The sequence below is a fragment of the Hypanus sabinus genome, chromosome 10, assembly GCF_030144855.1.
Source record: "Hypanus sabinus isolate sHypSab1 chromosome 10, sHypSab1.hap1, whole genome shotgun sequence".
In the NCBI taxonomy this organism is placed as follows: Eukaryota; Metazoa; Chordata; class Chondrichthyes; order Myliobatiformes; family Dasyatidae; genus Hypanus; species Hypanus sabinus.
The window spans coordinates 63410581-63425553 of record NC_082715.1 but is presented as its reverse complement, the minus strand read 5'-3'; the positions used below and the strand labels follow the sequence as shown (position 1 = coordinate 63425553).

General features: G+C 38.5%; 1 protein-coding gene across 4 annotated transcripts in view; it reads left to right on the top strand.

Moving 5' to 3' along the window:
- trappc12 (trafficking protein particle complex subunit 12) overlaps positions 1 to 14973 on the top strand; it is a 111673-nt gene that overhangs the window by 24546 nt on the left and 72154 nt on the right. For all 4 annotated transcript variants that reach the window (XM_059981990.1, XM_059981991.1, XM_059981989.1 and 1 more), the window contains 2 exons: positions 5083 to 5196; positions 5877 to 6015. In XM_059981990.1, coding sequence (XP_059837973.1) covers positions 5083 to 5196; positions 5877 to 6015 — 253 coding nt within the window. The remainder of the gene's footprint in view (positions 1 to 5082; positions 5197 to 5876; positions 6016 to 14973) is intronic.

Sequence of the window (14973 nt, the reverse complement as noted above, 5' to 3'; positions counted from 1 at the left end):
GACTTGCTGTTCAATATCATGAAGCTTCAGTACAAGGATGACAATGCCATCTTAGCACACTCTGAAAACTTCCAATGTATTCTGAATGCCTTTGCCAAGGCAGGGTCTTGTTTTGAATATAAAAAGGGCCATAGGTCCTATAGCAGCCAACGCACATCCAGCCATTTATCCATCCCTCCATAAAAATTGATGATTTTGCTCTTGGAAATGTACATCACTTTTGCTATCTTGGCAGCATTTTCTCCTCAAAAGAAGACATTGACTCAATCACCATCTGAGCAGTGCTGGTGGAGCATCTGAAAGATTAAGGAAAAGTGTCTTTGAAGACCGTGACTTTCAGGTCCAAATAAAACTTTTGGTCCATAGAACAGTCATCCTTCCTACATTACTGTATGGAACTGGATCATGGACCACATACAGTAGGCACCTGAAAGCCCTGGAAAATATCACCAAAGATCTTGGGGAAAATTTTGAGGACCAGCTCAATGGTCAGAAGCACTAACAGCAGTATACTGGAGGAGGCCAACGTGAAAAACATCTCTATCATGATAAAGGAACACCAATTGCAATGGAATGTCATGTCATCCAGTTGCCTAATTCACATCTTCCAAAACAAATCCTTTACTCCCAGTTGAAGGAAGTAAAGCTCTTGGTAAAGAAAGAAAGTGCTTCAAAGATAACATTAAAATCAGCCTGAAGAAATTAAACACCATACCTTGGAACTGAAAAGACATTGCAGTCAATAGATAAACCTGGAGGAAATCTGTTCAAGAGCAACCTGAAGACCAACAGACAGCACTTTGGAGAGCATTGCTCTGTGCACCACAGTTCTGAGAAGTGACCTCACATATGTAATGAGTAGAAGTTAATAAAAAGTAGAAAATCGCAGCATAAAGCGAAATATAAAGATCTCATTTGTGTATCATCAGAGTGAACAGGTATTCTGATCATGAGACAATCAGAGTTCTATCACGACCAACTAAAATTGAAGGTAATTCAGAAGGCTGGTTGCAGAAAATTAAGAAAAGGCACGACATTAAATTTTTAATGATTTGTGTGATAAAGCATCTGCTGATCACAAAGCAGCAGAGAAATTAATTGATGAGTTTGCCAAGATGAAAATCTAATATGCTGAATAGTTGTGTCAGTCACATATATGTGATAAACTAGTGTAAGACAAAGACTGCTTACCGGGAGCACATAATTTCAGAGTCAGGAATGATGCCAATGCCAAACAGCCACTTACTATCCACTTGGGCAGCTGAGATAGTGATAGCTTACCTTTCTACTGGTTCAATGTACACATTATTGTTTAATACACAAAATTGTTTATATATAAAAATGCCTTCACGTTATATAAGGTGGTGATTGGCGATTTGCAGGGTTTTGTTTTTGCTGCAGATATTCTATCATTGAATCATTGAATTTAAATAGTTTCAAAAAAATAAAATTGCTAATTCTAGGATGCAATTAAAATTACAAATCAATTGTAACAAAGAAGCATATTTTGAATTAGGATATTATGTTAAAAGGCTATTGGAAATAAGATTTCTGTATAGAGTGAGAAAATATGGATAAAGGTCAAGTGTGTTGTACATTTTGTAAGCAGATGAAGAAGACATTTGTAAACTAATTAGATAAGTGGTTAGAAAATAAAGGAATCTTCTGGCACAGAAATGCTAATAAATACAATTACTAATAACTACAAGTACTCCCACAGGTAAATAAGTATTTAAAAAGAATAAAACGGGATAGGTTTTGAAAGCAGAAGGATTATATTGGGATTTTAGAGTAAAGCTGCTAAAGTCTGAATGTACTTCACCTGTCCATGTTACCAATGTGTTCTTGGAAGAGATAAAGAAGTTGCAATAAAAGATTTCCTTGTATCACACCTGGACTGGACAGACGGCTTTTGAAATGTGACTAAAAAATAAACACAAGAACGTCACCAGAGATATAAGAGTGCATCAGCCTTTCATTACAAGTTTGTCCAGAAAGGGGAAATGAGGTAAATGCATCAGAGACAAACAATTGCTGAAATATCTATATGAAGTATGGAAGGAAGTTCCTGAAGTACTGAAGTTATCCAAATGACACATGGCTGATTTATTATCCCTCTCAACACCATTCTCCTGTGAATTCCACAGATTTACCACCTTCTGGCTAAAGAAATACCTCCTTATCTCCGTTCTGAATAGACATCGCTCTATTCTGTTGCTCTGGTGTCTTGTCCTAGACTCTCCCAATTTATGAAATGTCCTCGCCACATCAAATCTATCTAGGCCGTTCAGTAGTCAATAGGTTTCATGAAATCTTCTCTTTACTTCTAAACTCCAGTGAGTACAGGCCCAGCAGCATCAAATATTCCTCATATGTTAACCCTTTCATTCCCAGGATGATTCTTGTGAGCCTGCTGGACCCTCTCAACGCCAGCACGTTATTTCTTAGATATGTAGCCCAAAGCTGCTCACAAGGGCGGTCTGGCCAATGCCTTATAAATTATCAGCATTACATCCTTGCTCTTATATTCTAATCTTCTCGAAATGAATGCTAACATTGTATTTGCACTCCTTACCACTGACTCAGCCTGCAGTTAATCGTTAGGGAGTCCAGTACAAGGACTCAAAAGCCCCTTTGCAGCTCCGATATTTATATATAACCATATAACAATTACAGCATGGAAACAGGCCATCTCGGCCTTTCTGGTCCGTGCTGAATGCTTACTCTCACCTAGTCTCACCGACCTGCACTTAGCCCATATCCCTGCATTCCTTTCCTGTCCATATACCTATCCAATTTTTTTTAAAGGACAATATCAAACCTGCCTCTACTACTACTGGAAGCTCGTTGCACACAGCTACCACTCTCTAAGTAAAGAAGTTCCCCCTCATGTTACCCCTAAATTTTTGCCCCTTAACTCTCAACTCATGTCCTCTTGTTTGAATCTACCCTACTCTCAATGGAAAAAGCCTATCCACGTCAACTCTATCTATCCCCCTCATAATTTTAAATCCCTCTATCAAGTCCCCCCCTCAACCTTCTATGCTCCAAAGAATAAAGACCTAACTTGTTCAATCTTTCCTTGTAACTTTGGTGCTGAAATCCAGGTAACATTCTATTAAATCTCCTCTGTACTCTCTCTATTTTGTTGACATCTTTCCTCTAATTTGGTGGCCAGAACTGTACATAATACTCCGAATTTGGCTTCACCAATGCCTTGTACAATTTTAACATTACATCCCAACTCCTGTACTCAATGCTCTGATTTATAAAGGCCAGCATACCAAAAGCTTTCTTCGCCACCCTATCCACATGAGATCCCAGCTTCAGCGAACTATGCACCATTATTCCTAGATCACTCTGTTCTACTGCATTCCTCAATGCCCTACCATTTGCCATGCATGTCCTATTTTGATTAGTCCTACCAAAATGTAGCACCTCACACCTATCAGCATTAAACTCCATCTGCCATCTTTCAGCCCACTCTTCTAACTGGCCTAAATCTCTCTGCAAGCTTTGAAAACCTACTTCATTATCCACAACACCACCTATCTTAGTATCATCTGCATACTTACTAATCCAATTGACCATCCTATCATCCAGATCATTAATATATATGACAAACAACATTGGACCAATTACAGATCCCTGAGGCACACCACTAGTTACCAGCCTCCAACCAAACAAACAGTTATCCACCACTACTCTCTGGCATCTCCCTTCCAGCCACTGTTGAATCCATTTTACTACTTCAATATTAATACCTAACGATTGAACCTTCCTAACTAACCTTCCTTGCGGAACCTTGTCAAAGGCCTTACTGAAGTCCATATAGACAACATCCACTGCTTTACCCTCATCAACTTTCCTAGTAACCTCCTCAAAAAATTCAGTAAGATTTGTCAGTCATGACCTTCCATGCACAAATCCATGTTGACTGTTCCTAATCAGACCCTGTCTATCCAGATAATTATATATACCATCTCTAAGAATACTTTCCATTAATTTACCAACCACTGATGTCAAACTTATATTTTTGATTTTGAACTTCCTCCCCATTTAGAAAATAATCTACACCTTTATTCTTTCTACCAAAGTGCATGGCCATACATTTCCTGACACTCTGTTCCATCTGCTATTTCATTGCCTATTGTCCCAATCTGCCTTAAGTCCTTCTGAAGACTCTGCTTCCTCGAGACTACCTGCCTCTCCACCTATCTTCATATCATCCACAAACTAGGCTGCAAAGCCATCATCCAAATAGTTGACATATAATGAAAGGAACAGTCCTAATACCAACCACTTCAGAACACCACTAGTCATTGGCAGCCAACCAGAAAAGGCCACCTGTATCTCCACTGTTTGCCTCCTGCCAGTCCGTCAATCTTATATCCATGCTAGTATCTTTCCTGCAATACCATGGGTTCTTATCGTGTTAAGCAGCTTCATGTGCAGCACCTTGTCAAAGGCCTTCTGAAAGTCCAAGTATACAACATCCAATAACTCTCCTTTGTCTATCCTGTCTGTTATTTCCTCAGAAGTCCAATAGATTTATCAGGCAAGATTTCCCCTTAAGGAAGCCATCCTGACTTTGGCCTACTTTTATCATGCACCTCCAAGTACCCCAAAACCATATCTTTAATAATCATCTCCAAAATTTTCCCAACCACTGAAGTCAGGCTAACTGGCCTATAATTTCCTTTCTTCAAGAGTTGAGTGACATTTGCAATTTTCCAGTCCTCCATAACTATTCCAGAATTTAGTGAGCCTTCAAAAATCATTACTAATTGTTGAAGTTTAATTGTCATTCAACCTTACATGACTACCCATGAATGCAGCCTAACAATACTGCATTCCTCTGGACCAAGGTGCAAAGCACACACAGATAGCAAGCACATATAAGATATCAGAAAAACACAGACACACACAGAAACATAGTCCAAGACCATAAGTCCAGGTTACCCTGAATTAAATCCTATTATACCTGTTTACTAATTTTAGTTCCTTTTTCAAAGTGACATTCACCACTGTTCTACTAAAAGTAGTTGGTGGATTCACAATTTTATTTTCTTTTCCCAACAGAATACTAAGAATTGGAGAGCTGCTGTTGATCTCTGTGGAAGATTACTCACTGCACACGGTCAAGGCTATGGCAAAAGTGGTCAACCAACAAACCACACGACAGATTCTGTACAGGTAGATAGTTGTGCCAATTAATTTTGTTTTCTGATCCTCTCGCGATGATGCCTATCTTGTGAATCAGACAACATTGGTTTCTTTTTTTTAAAATAATACGTACTTCTCAAGAAAATAGCTGTATATAAAAACAGCTTATGTGGTAATTACTATAGCAATTAAATTATTTTAAAAATATTTGTTTTAAATAGCATTTGGGGTAAAAGTGCAATTTATACATATTTTAAGTACAGCATATGATTCAAATTTGTATTTTGAAGCTCATTTTGTTCATTATCAGCATCACTTGGGTCTGACTTTGTTATGTTGTGATCTACATAAAACTCGCCTTCAGTTTTGTTATAATGATACAAATGTAAAGGTACGTCACTGCACAATTTTAGAAATAGCTAAGATGTTTAAGATTTGAATGCTAAATTAAGTTTTCAAAACTCGGGATATACTGACTTAGTTTCACTATGAACGAAGTTACTTGTTCCTGATTTTTGTAAGTAATTTATTGTAATCTGGAATGAAAAATATACTCCTCTGCATCTCAATTGTGGATCTACTATTATATATAATTGTATGTAGAACAGAGCCAGTTTAGATTCAAAATGTCAGTGTTTAAACAATTATAGTTTACAGATGTAATTTAATATGGTGCAGACAAAATAACAATATTGTATTCATTCTTGCAGCTATGGTTTGTGCGACTAGCCTTGTTGATGAAGCTGAGTTTATTCCAAAATGCTGAGATGGAATTTGAGTCATTCGGGAACCTTGATCAGCCAGATTTGTACTATGAATACTATCCACATGTATACCCTGGACGCAGAGGTTATTTTTTGGTTATATTCAGTTAATGTATACTGTATGAAATAATGTCATTTTAATGGAGAGAAAAGATCAGTGTATCCAGCTTTAATATTTTTTATTTTCATTGTATTAAGTTTTTTTAAGTCAACTTCTCTTTCATGTATATTCAAAATTTAAATTCTTCAGGAGCTGTAACCTCTGTCATATCTTTTAGATAGTTAAAAACACCAAAGTTTAGGAATTATAGAAAGGGTGCATGAAGATTTTGTTGGAGCTATTGCCAAAGATGAAGGAAAAGCTAGGATTGTTATCAGATCAGAGAATATTAAAGGGACAATTTTGACACAATAAGTGGGAAACTTTTCATTAACTGGAGAGTTGGTAAACATAGAAAGTATGGCAACTTGCATTTATTGATCTGGAACACAGTGAAACAGGTTTGGTAAAAATTGAATGAATTGTGGAAGGGAAATTTAATCTGTAGGGAAGGCAGAATAGGCTTTTGTTATTATCTTGAACCAATAATACAAAACGTAGTTTCCTTGGCTAAATTTATGTTTGAATATAAAATAAAAATATTATAGGCACTGACTGATAATCTGAAACAGATTGTAAAAATATTCAGCATCTTGGACAGCATCTGTGATGAGAGGAACAGAATTTATCCTTTAGGCCAATTATGGTACACAATGAGTAGAAGTTAAAAGTGTGCTAAATTTTAAACTGAAAACAGTGGAAGGGAAAACCCAAGAGAACAAAATAGAAGGTCTGAGATGGGAAGGAAGCCAGAAGTGGTTAAATGCAAATTGTGCCTTAACTTGCTATCTTCTCAAAAAGACAAGCTATTGCATTGTATTGATTCATCCATAGGAAATAGAATTGGTATATTATTGTTATATGTATTGAGGTAAAGTGGAAAACTCGTATACTGTTCATATAGATCAAATCATTAGTGCATTGAGGTAAAATGAGATAAAGCAATAACAGTGTGTAGAATAGAGTGCAATAACTATACAGAAAGGGCAATGTAAGTAAATAGTAAGGTACAAGATCATAATGAGAGGTAGATTGTGAGGTTAAGAGTCCATTGTATTGTGGTAGCAAACCATTCAATGTTCTTAAAACAGCAGGACAAGGACTATAGTATCAACCTATATCTTTCTGCTCAAATGTCCAAATGGAACTTGAACCTACAAACTTTTGATTAGGATAATACCATGGAAATTAGCTGATCTTTGTGCTGGTAGGAATATTTTTGCCCATTCTCTATTCACACTCAATATGAGTTTTAGATTATGCTTTGTTACAGAGAAGTTATAATCTAATTATTTTAGAAGTCTTAATTATTTTATGTAATACCATATATTGGTATATGGTTGGAGCAAAATTAGGCCATTGAGTCTGCTCACCATTTGATCATGGCTAATTTATTTTCACTTTCAACCCCATTCACCTACCTTCTCCCATAACCCTTGACACCCTTACTAATCAAAAACCTGTCAACTGCCACTTTAAGTGTACACAATGACTTGTCCTCCACAGATTCACCACCCTCTGGCTAAAGAAATTTTTCCCTTTCTCCTCTCTAAAGGGACATCTTTCTCCTCTAAGTCTGTACCCTCTGGTCCTAGACTCTCTCATTATTTGAAACATCCTCTCCATGTCTACTCTGTCTTCAGTGTCTGGTAGGTTTCCATAAGAGCCACCCCCCCTCCCCCCCCATTCTTCTAAACTCCAGTGAGTGCTGACCCAAAGCCGTCAAATGCTCCCTTTCACTTCCGAGATAAATCTTGTGAACCTCATCTGGATTATCTCCAATTCCAGCACATGCTTTGTTACATAAGGGGCTAAAGATGTTCACAACACACCAAATGTGGTCTGACCAATGCCTTGTAAAGCCTCAGCAACCATTCTAATGATTCCCTTTGCCTCCGAAAAAAATTCTAATCCTAAATGGGTAGCCACTTATTCTGAAACTGTAAAGTCTAATTATAATCTGGGCCAGTGAACTAATTTTCAACCCTTTCAAACATTTTAAGGTGATTTTTTAAGGCCAACTTTCATTCTTTTAAATACTAGAGAATTTGAGTCCAGATATACAAAAGCTCCACATATGAAAACTCAGAAAAATCATTAAAACACAATGGGGAAAAAGCAGATTAAACAGATATAAGGATTTTTAAAAGTCTGCACTGTGTGTAACTTCAAGAAAACTTGATTTGAGTTAAGGAAGCAAGTAGTTTTTTAATTTTAAAATAATCTTGAGAATTGCTTTTGGATTCTTTTTAATTGTATTGTGTCAACAATCAATTCCCCTTGCCATATTTCACAAACCACAGGGTGCTTGTTTTTATCAGGCAACCAAGAAAATCAATGGCTGCTGAATACACTAGGCTTTGTTTACTGCATCTTTTAAGTACTATTATGTGGCCATCTTGAATTATTTAATTTGTCCATCAGAATTTGCCACATGGTGCTGCTTCGCTATGAAAAGCAATAAGCTTTGGAAGAAATATTACTGTGGAGCAAGAATACTAAGTGAGCAGAGAAGCTTAATCAGCACTCTTCAGCATCTGCTAAGAATAATGAGCTGTGACTGTTTAATGGCTCTTTACGAATTCCGTATGATCAATTTGTCCCATCACACTGCCTCCTAAGCAGGCCAATTTCAAAGCTGCAGGCTTTTGAAACTGTACATTAAGTGATGTTCATTTAAAAAGGAATTAAAAAACTTACATTTGTATGATGTCATTTATGACTGAAAATATTTTGAAGTGCTTTGCTGCCAGTGAGAATGTTTGTGGTGTAATTATTGTCAAAACGGTTAAAATTTTATTCGGATAATATTCTCAGTTCCTTCAAGTGATACATCTTCCAGTCTATGACATCTGTTGCTGTCCACTACTGGATTAAAATCCTGAAGCTCTCTGCATAACTGTATTTTCACTCCATGGACTGCAACAGTGGCTTATTTTCACTTTTGGTAGGGCAACATGGAATGGACTATGAATGTTGGCCTTGGCAACAATGCAAGTATCAAGAAAATAATTAAATATTTTAAAAAATCAAAAGGAAAAATTAAATATCCATTCCAATTATACAGTATTTTTTATTCTCCCACACTTATTACAACATTCCTAGGTGTGACTGCTTCAGCTCAATGATGAACCATTTGCCAGTGTACATTTTGGTGCTACAATGTGTTCTTGATGAAGGAATTATGAATTTTGTACTTAATGAATTTATAGTATCCCTGAATGTTTTGAACTGCACTGGTATAAGTCTTTTTCTACTGTTACTTAAATGAAATACATTCAAGTAGGCTTTCAAAATCTTCCTTGATCCTACTAGTCAAGGTTTTCACCTTCTGTTGTCTAATTAGCGATGGTAATTTTTTTTCAAAATAATTCTCAGGAGTCCTTTTTGGAGTTCCATTTCTTTTTATTTGGCAAAATTTACCTCCAGAGGAATTGCAAAGGCCTTAAATATGAAGATATGCAATAAAACTCATAATCCAGCACACTTAGAACTTTGGTGGTGCTGGACTGTTAGAGTCTATTCCTAATGATACACCTACATGCTCTTATTTCACTTTTACACATTAGTACAATAAATTCTCCAGTGAACTGACTGAAATGAAAGGGTGCAGGAAGTGTGCAAGCACTCTGCACCTTGGCTACAGCTGCAAACCTACCTACGTTACTGGTCGCTGCTGCTGTGCACCTCATCTGCAGCTGAAGTCCCAGCTCGCCAGCTAAACCCTAGACCCGACTGAAAACCCTGTCTATGTACCAAACAAAAGAATGAGCCAGATACCAAACTTTCAGGATTTCCAAACAACCAGATGCTGGATTATTGGAATTCTACCAAATGCACTGTAAATTTACAGCTAAACAAATTCATAAATTACTTATTTACCTTGCATCTTATGCAGAAAGTTGTATGAAAAGTTGTGAAAAGCAGAAAATTCTTACGTAGTTTACTATGACAAAAATAGGAAGCTATATTTATTCCAGTTGTAGTGTTACCAGAAAATATTCTCTACCAATTCACTTCAATTCAAATGATCTGGTGACTGTGTTCATGATTAACCCAATTTACACAGGGAAGTTATGAAGTACAGTCATAGGCTGTCTGATTGTCCTTGTGTTGATCTCACCAATGATTTGAATTGATTCTATCCACAAGAAGCTTTCACGTGAAACAGTTGAGCTTTTAGTCTTGGTATTGAGTTAAGGGTGAAAGTAAAATAATACTCTTCCACCAGATGTTTGAAATGATTTACATAAACTACTGTAAGGCTTTTGACAAGGTCTCAAATGGTAGGAGGCCCAGAAGATTAAATTCTGCTGTTTGTAATGTATGTAAATGATTAATATATACACAGCCACTCTAATTAATAATATCAGGTAAAAGCGGTGGAATTCCAGATAGTGAGGAAGGTTCTCCAAGATTACAGATGAATCAGCTGGAAGTATGGGCAGAGGGGTAGCAGATGAAATTTTTATCCATGCACTTTGGAAAGTAAACGTCAAGAACTTCAGGAGTATTGATATACAGTGGGACCTTGTGACGCAAGTCCACAGCATGTTGAAAGTAGTAACACAGGTGGATGGGGTGGTAAAGAAAACATTTGTTATGCATGTTTTCATTGGCTGAGGTGTAAGAGTACAATTGTTGGGACATCATGTACAGCTGTACAAAGCGCTAATTAGAACTCATTGCATTCAGTGGGATGAGTTGAAGTACTACAAAGGGTATAACTGAATACTGGATTGAGGCCAGTTAGCCTAACATCAGTGGTTGGGCAAGTGTTGGAGTCAAAGTCAGCATGGTTTCTGTGAAGGGAAATCTTGCCTGGAAAATCTGTTAGAGTTCTTCGAGGAAGTAGCAAGCAGAGTGGACAAAGGTGAGGAAGTGGATGTCCTTTACTTGGATTTTCAGAAAGCATTTGATAAGACTCCACATGAGGCTACTGAACAAGATAAAATATCATGGCATTACAAGAAAGATACGTGGATAGCAGAATGGCTGACAGGCAGGAGGCAGCGAGTGGGAATAAAGAGGGCCTTTTCTGGTTGGCTGCCAGTGACTAGTGTTGTTCCTTTTCACATTGTTAGTGATTTAGATAGTGGAATTGATGGCTTTATGGCAAAGTTTGCCTTTGATACAAAGATAGGTCGATGGGTAGGTAGTGCTGAGGAAGCAACGTGATTGCAGCAGGACTTAGACAAATTGGAAGAAAGGGCAAAAGAGTGGCAGTTGGAATACAGTGTTGGGAAATGTATGATAATGCATTTTGCTAAAAGGAACGATAGTGCATTGTGCTACGGGTATTTAAACTAGAATTGCTGGGAGTGGGAACCAAACTGAAGAGACAGAGGAAGGGGTGGTTGGCTCACAAATAGAGAAAGTTTGTAGGCAGTGTGAGAGGGAGGATGGGCAGGTGATAGAGAAGGGATGCACTCAGACTGATGGTTCTATGTAAGCATCATGAACAAAGTGGATGAGTTTGGAGCGTGGATCAGTACTTGGAACTATGATGTGGCCATTACAGAGACTTGGGTGGCTCAAGGGAAAGAATGGTTACTTAGAGTGCCAGGCTTTAGATGTTTTAGAAAGGACAGGGAGGGAGGTAAAAGAGGTGGGCTTGGCACTGATGATCAGAGATAGTACCACGGCTGCAAAGAAGGTGGAAGTCATGGAGGGGTTGTCTACTGAGTCTCTGTGGGTGGAAGTTAGGAACAGGAAGGGGTCAATAACTCTACTGGGTGTTTTCTATAGACCACCCAATAGTAACAGGGACAGCAAGGAGCAGTTAGAGAGACAGATTCTGGAAAGGTGTAATAATAACAACAGAGTTGTCGTAGTGGGAGATTTTAATTTCCCAAATATTGATTGGCATCTCCCTGGAGCAAGGGGTTTAGATGCGGTGGAGTTTGTTAGGTTTCCTGACACAATATGTAGATAAGCCTACAAGAGGAGAGGCTGTACTTGATCTGGTATTGGGAAATTAACCTGGTCAGGTGTCAGTTCTCTCAGTGGGAGAGCATTTTGGAGATAGTGATCACAATTCTATCTGCTTTACCATAACATTGGAGAGAGACAGGAACAGACAAATTAGGAAAGCAATTAATTAGAGTAAGGGGAAATATGAAGCTATCAGTGGAGGGATGGGTTAGTAAATTTGCTGATGACACAAAGTTTGGGGGTGTAGTGGATAGTGTGGAGCGCTGTCAGAGGTTACAGTTGGACATTGATTGGATGCAAAACTGGACTGAGAAGTGGCAGATGGAGTTCAACTCAGTTAAGTGTGAGGTGGTTCACTTTGGTGGGTCAAATATGATGGTAGAATATAGGTAAGACTTGGACTATTGTCAACTGTTTTGTGCCCCCTATGTCAGAAAGGATGTGTTGTCATTGGAGACAGTCCAGAGGAGGTTCAAAAGGATGATTCCAGGAATTAAGCAGTTAATGTGAGCAGAGTTTGGCAGCTTTGTGTCTGTACTCTCTAGAATTTAGAAGAATACAGGGTAATCTCATTGAAACATACTAAATGTTGAAAGGACTAGATAAGGTAGATGTGGAGAGGATTTTTCCTCTGGTGGGCGTACCCAGAACTAAAGGGCACAGCCTCAAAATTGAGCGGCAACCTTTTGGAACAGAGGTTAGGAGGATTTTTTCTTAGCCAGAGTGGTGAATCTATGGAATCCTCTGCCACAAACTGCAGTGGAGCCAAGTCCATGGGTGTGGGGCTAAGGAGGGGAAAAAGGATCCAACATGATTGAATGGCGGAGCAGACTCGATGGGCCAAATAGAAGCATAGAAACATAGAAAATAGGTGCAGGAATAGGCCATTCGGCCCTTCGAGCCTGCACTGCCATTCAGTATGATCATGGCTGATCATCCAACTAAGAACCCTGTGCCTGCTTTCTCTCCATACCCGCTGATCCCTTTAGCCACAAGGGCCATATCTAACTTCCTCTTAAATATAGCCAATGAACCAGCCTCAACTGTTTTCTGTGGCAGAGAATTCCACAGATTTGCTACTCTCTGTGTGAAGAAGTTTTTCCTCATCTTGGTCCTAAAAGGCTTCCCCTTTATCCTTAAACTGTGACCCCTCTTTCTGTACCTCCCCAACATCGGAAACAATCTTCCTGCATCTAGCTTGTCCAATCCCTTTAGAATTTTATATGTTTCAATAAATCCCCCCTCAATCTTCTAAATTCCAGTGAGTATAAGCCTAGTCGATTACGTCTTTCTTCATATGAAAGTCCTGCCATCCCAGGAATCAATCTGGTGAACCTTCTGTGTACTCCTTCTATGGCAAGAATGTCTTTCCTCAGATTAGGGGACCAAAACTGCACACAATATTCTAGGTGTGGTCTCACCAAGACCTTGTACAACTGCAGTAGAACCTCCCTGCTCCTGTACTCAAATCCTTTTGCTTTGAATGCCAACATACCATTTGCCTTTTTCACTGCCTGCTGTACCTGCATGCCCACCTTCAATGACTGGTGTACAGTGACACCCAGGTCTCGTTGCATCTCCCCTTTTCCTAATCAGCCACTGTTCAGATAATAATAAATAGCTTAACTCTGCTGCCATGTCTTATGGCCTTGTATTAAAGGCGGAAGTTGATAGTTTCCTGATTGGTCAGGGCCTCAAAGGATATGGTGCGGTGGCAGGTGTATGGGGTTGAATGGGATCTGGGATCAGCCATGATGGAATGGCAGAGCAGACTCAATGAGCTAAATGGCTTAATTCTGCTCCTATGTCTTATGGTCTTAAGGCCTTATTTAAATGCATGCAGTAAACAGAATAAGGTAGATGATCTTAGAGATTGGCAGGAATGATGTTTTGAGCATCACTGAGTCATGGCTGAAAGAAGCTCATTGTTGGGAGCTTAACATCCAAGGATTCACTTTGTATCGAAATGACAGGCAGGTAGGACGAGGGGGTGGGCTGGCTCTGTTGGTTAAAAATGAAATCAGATTTTTTTTAAAAAACATGTAAAAAGGGCAGTTTTACAGTAGTCATGGTGATTTCAATATGCAAGTAGGTTGGTAAAATCAGGTTGGCACTGTATCCCAATAGAAGGAATTTGTCGAATGCCTATGAGATGGCTTTTTATGTGGTTGAGTCCACTTGGGGGAAAGGCATTTCTGGTTTGGGTGTTGTGTAATAACCAGATTTGATTAGGGAGCTTAAAGTAAAGGAATACATGGGAGGCAGTGATTACAGTATGATAGAATTCACCCTGCAGTCTGAGAGGGAGAGGCTAAAACCAAATGCATCGGTATTACAATGGAGGAAAGGGAATTACAGAGGCACAAGAGAGGAGTGAGCCAAAGTTTATTTAAAGGGGACAGTAGCAGGGACAACAGCAGAACAGCAATTTGGAAGATAGAGGGTAAATTCATCCCAAAGATGAAGAAGTATTCCAGAGGGAGGATGATGCAACTGTGGCAAGAAATAGTCAAAGACAGCATAAAGACAAAAAATAAAAAGGTCATTTAATATAGCCAAAATTACTGGGACATTAGGGCATTGAGAAGCTTTTAAAACCACCAGAAAGCAATTTTTTAAAATTCAAAAGGAAAAAAAAAGATGAATTATGAAAGTAAGCTGGCCAATAATATAAAAGAGGATACCAAAAGTTTTATAAAAAGTAAAAGAGATGTGAGAGTGAATATCAGAATGCTGGAAATGATGCTAAGTGGAGAGTAAAGAGGGACAAAGTAATGGCGGACAAATTTAAGTATTTTGCAACAGTTTTTACTCTGGAAGACACTAGAAGTATACCAGAAATTTGAGTGTGTCAGTGGGCAGTAGTTGCTTTTACTAAAGAGAAGTTGCTTGGAAACTGAAAGGTCTGAAGATAGATAGGCCACTTGGACCAGATGGATTACACCTCAGGGTTCTGAAGGAGGTAGCTGAGAAGATTGTGGAGGCAATAATGATGTTCTTTTAAGAATC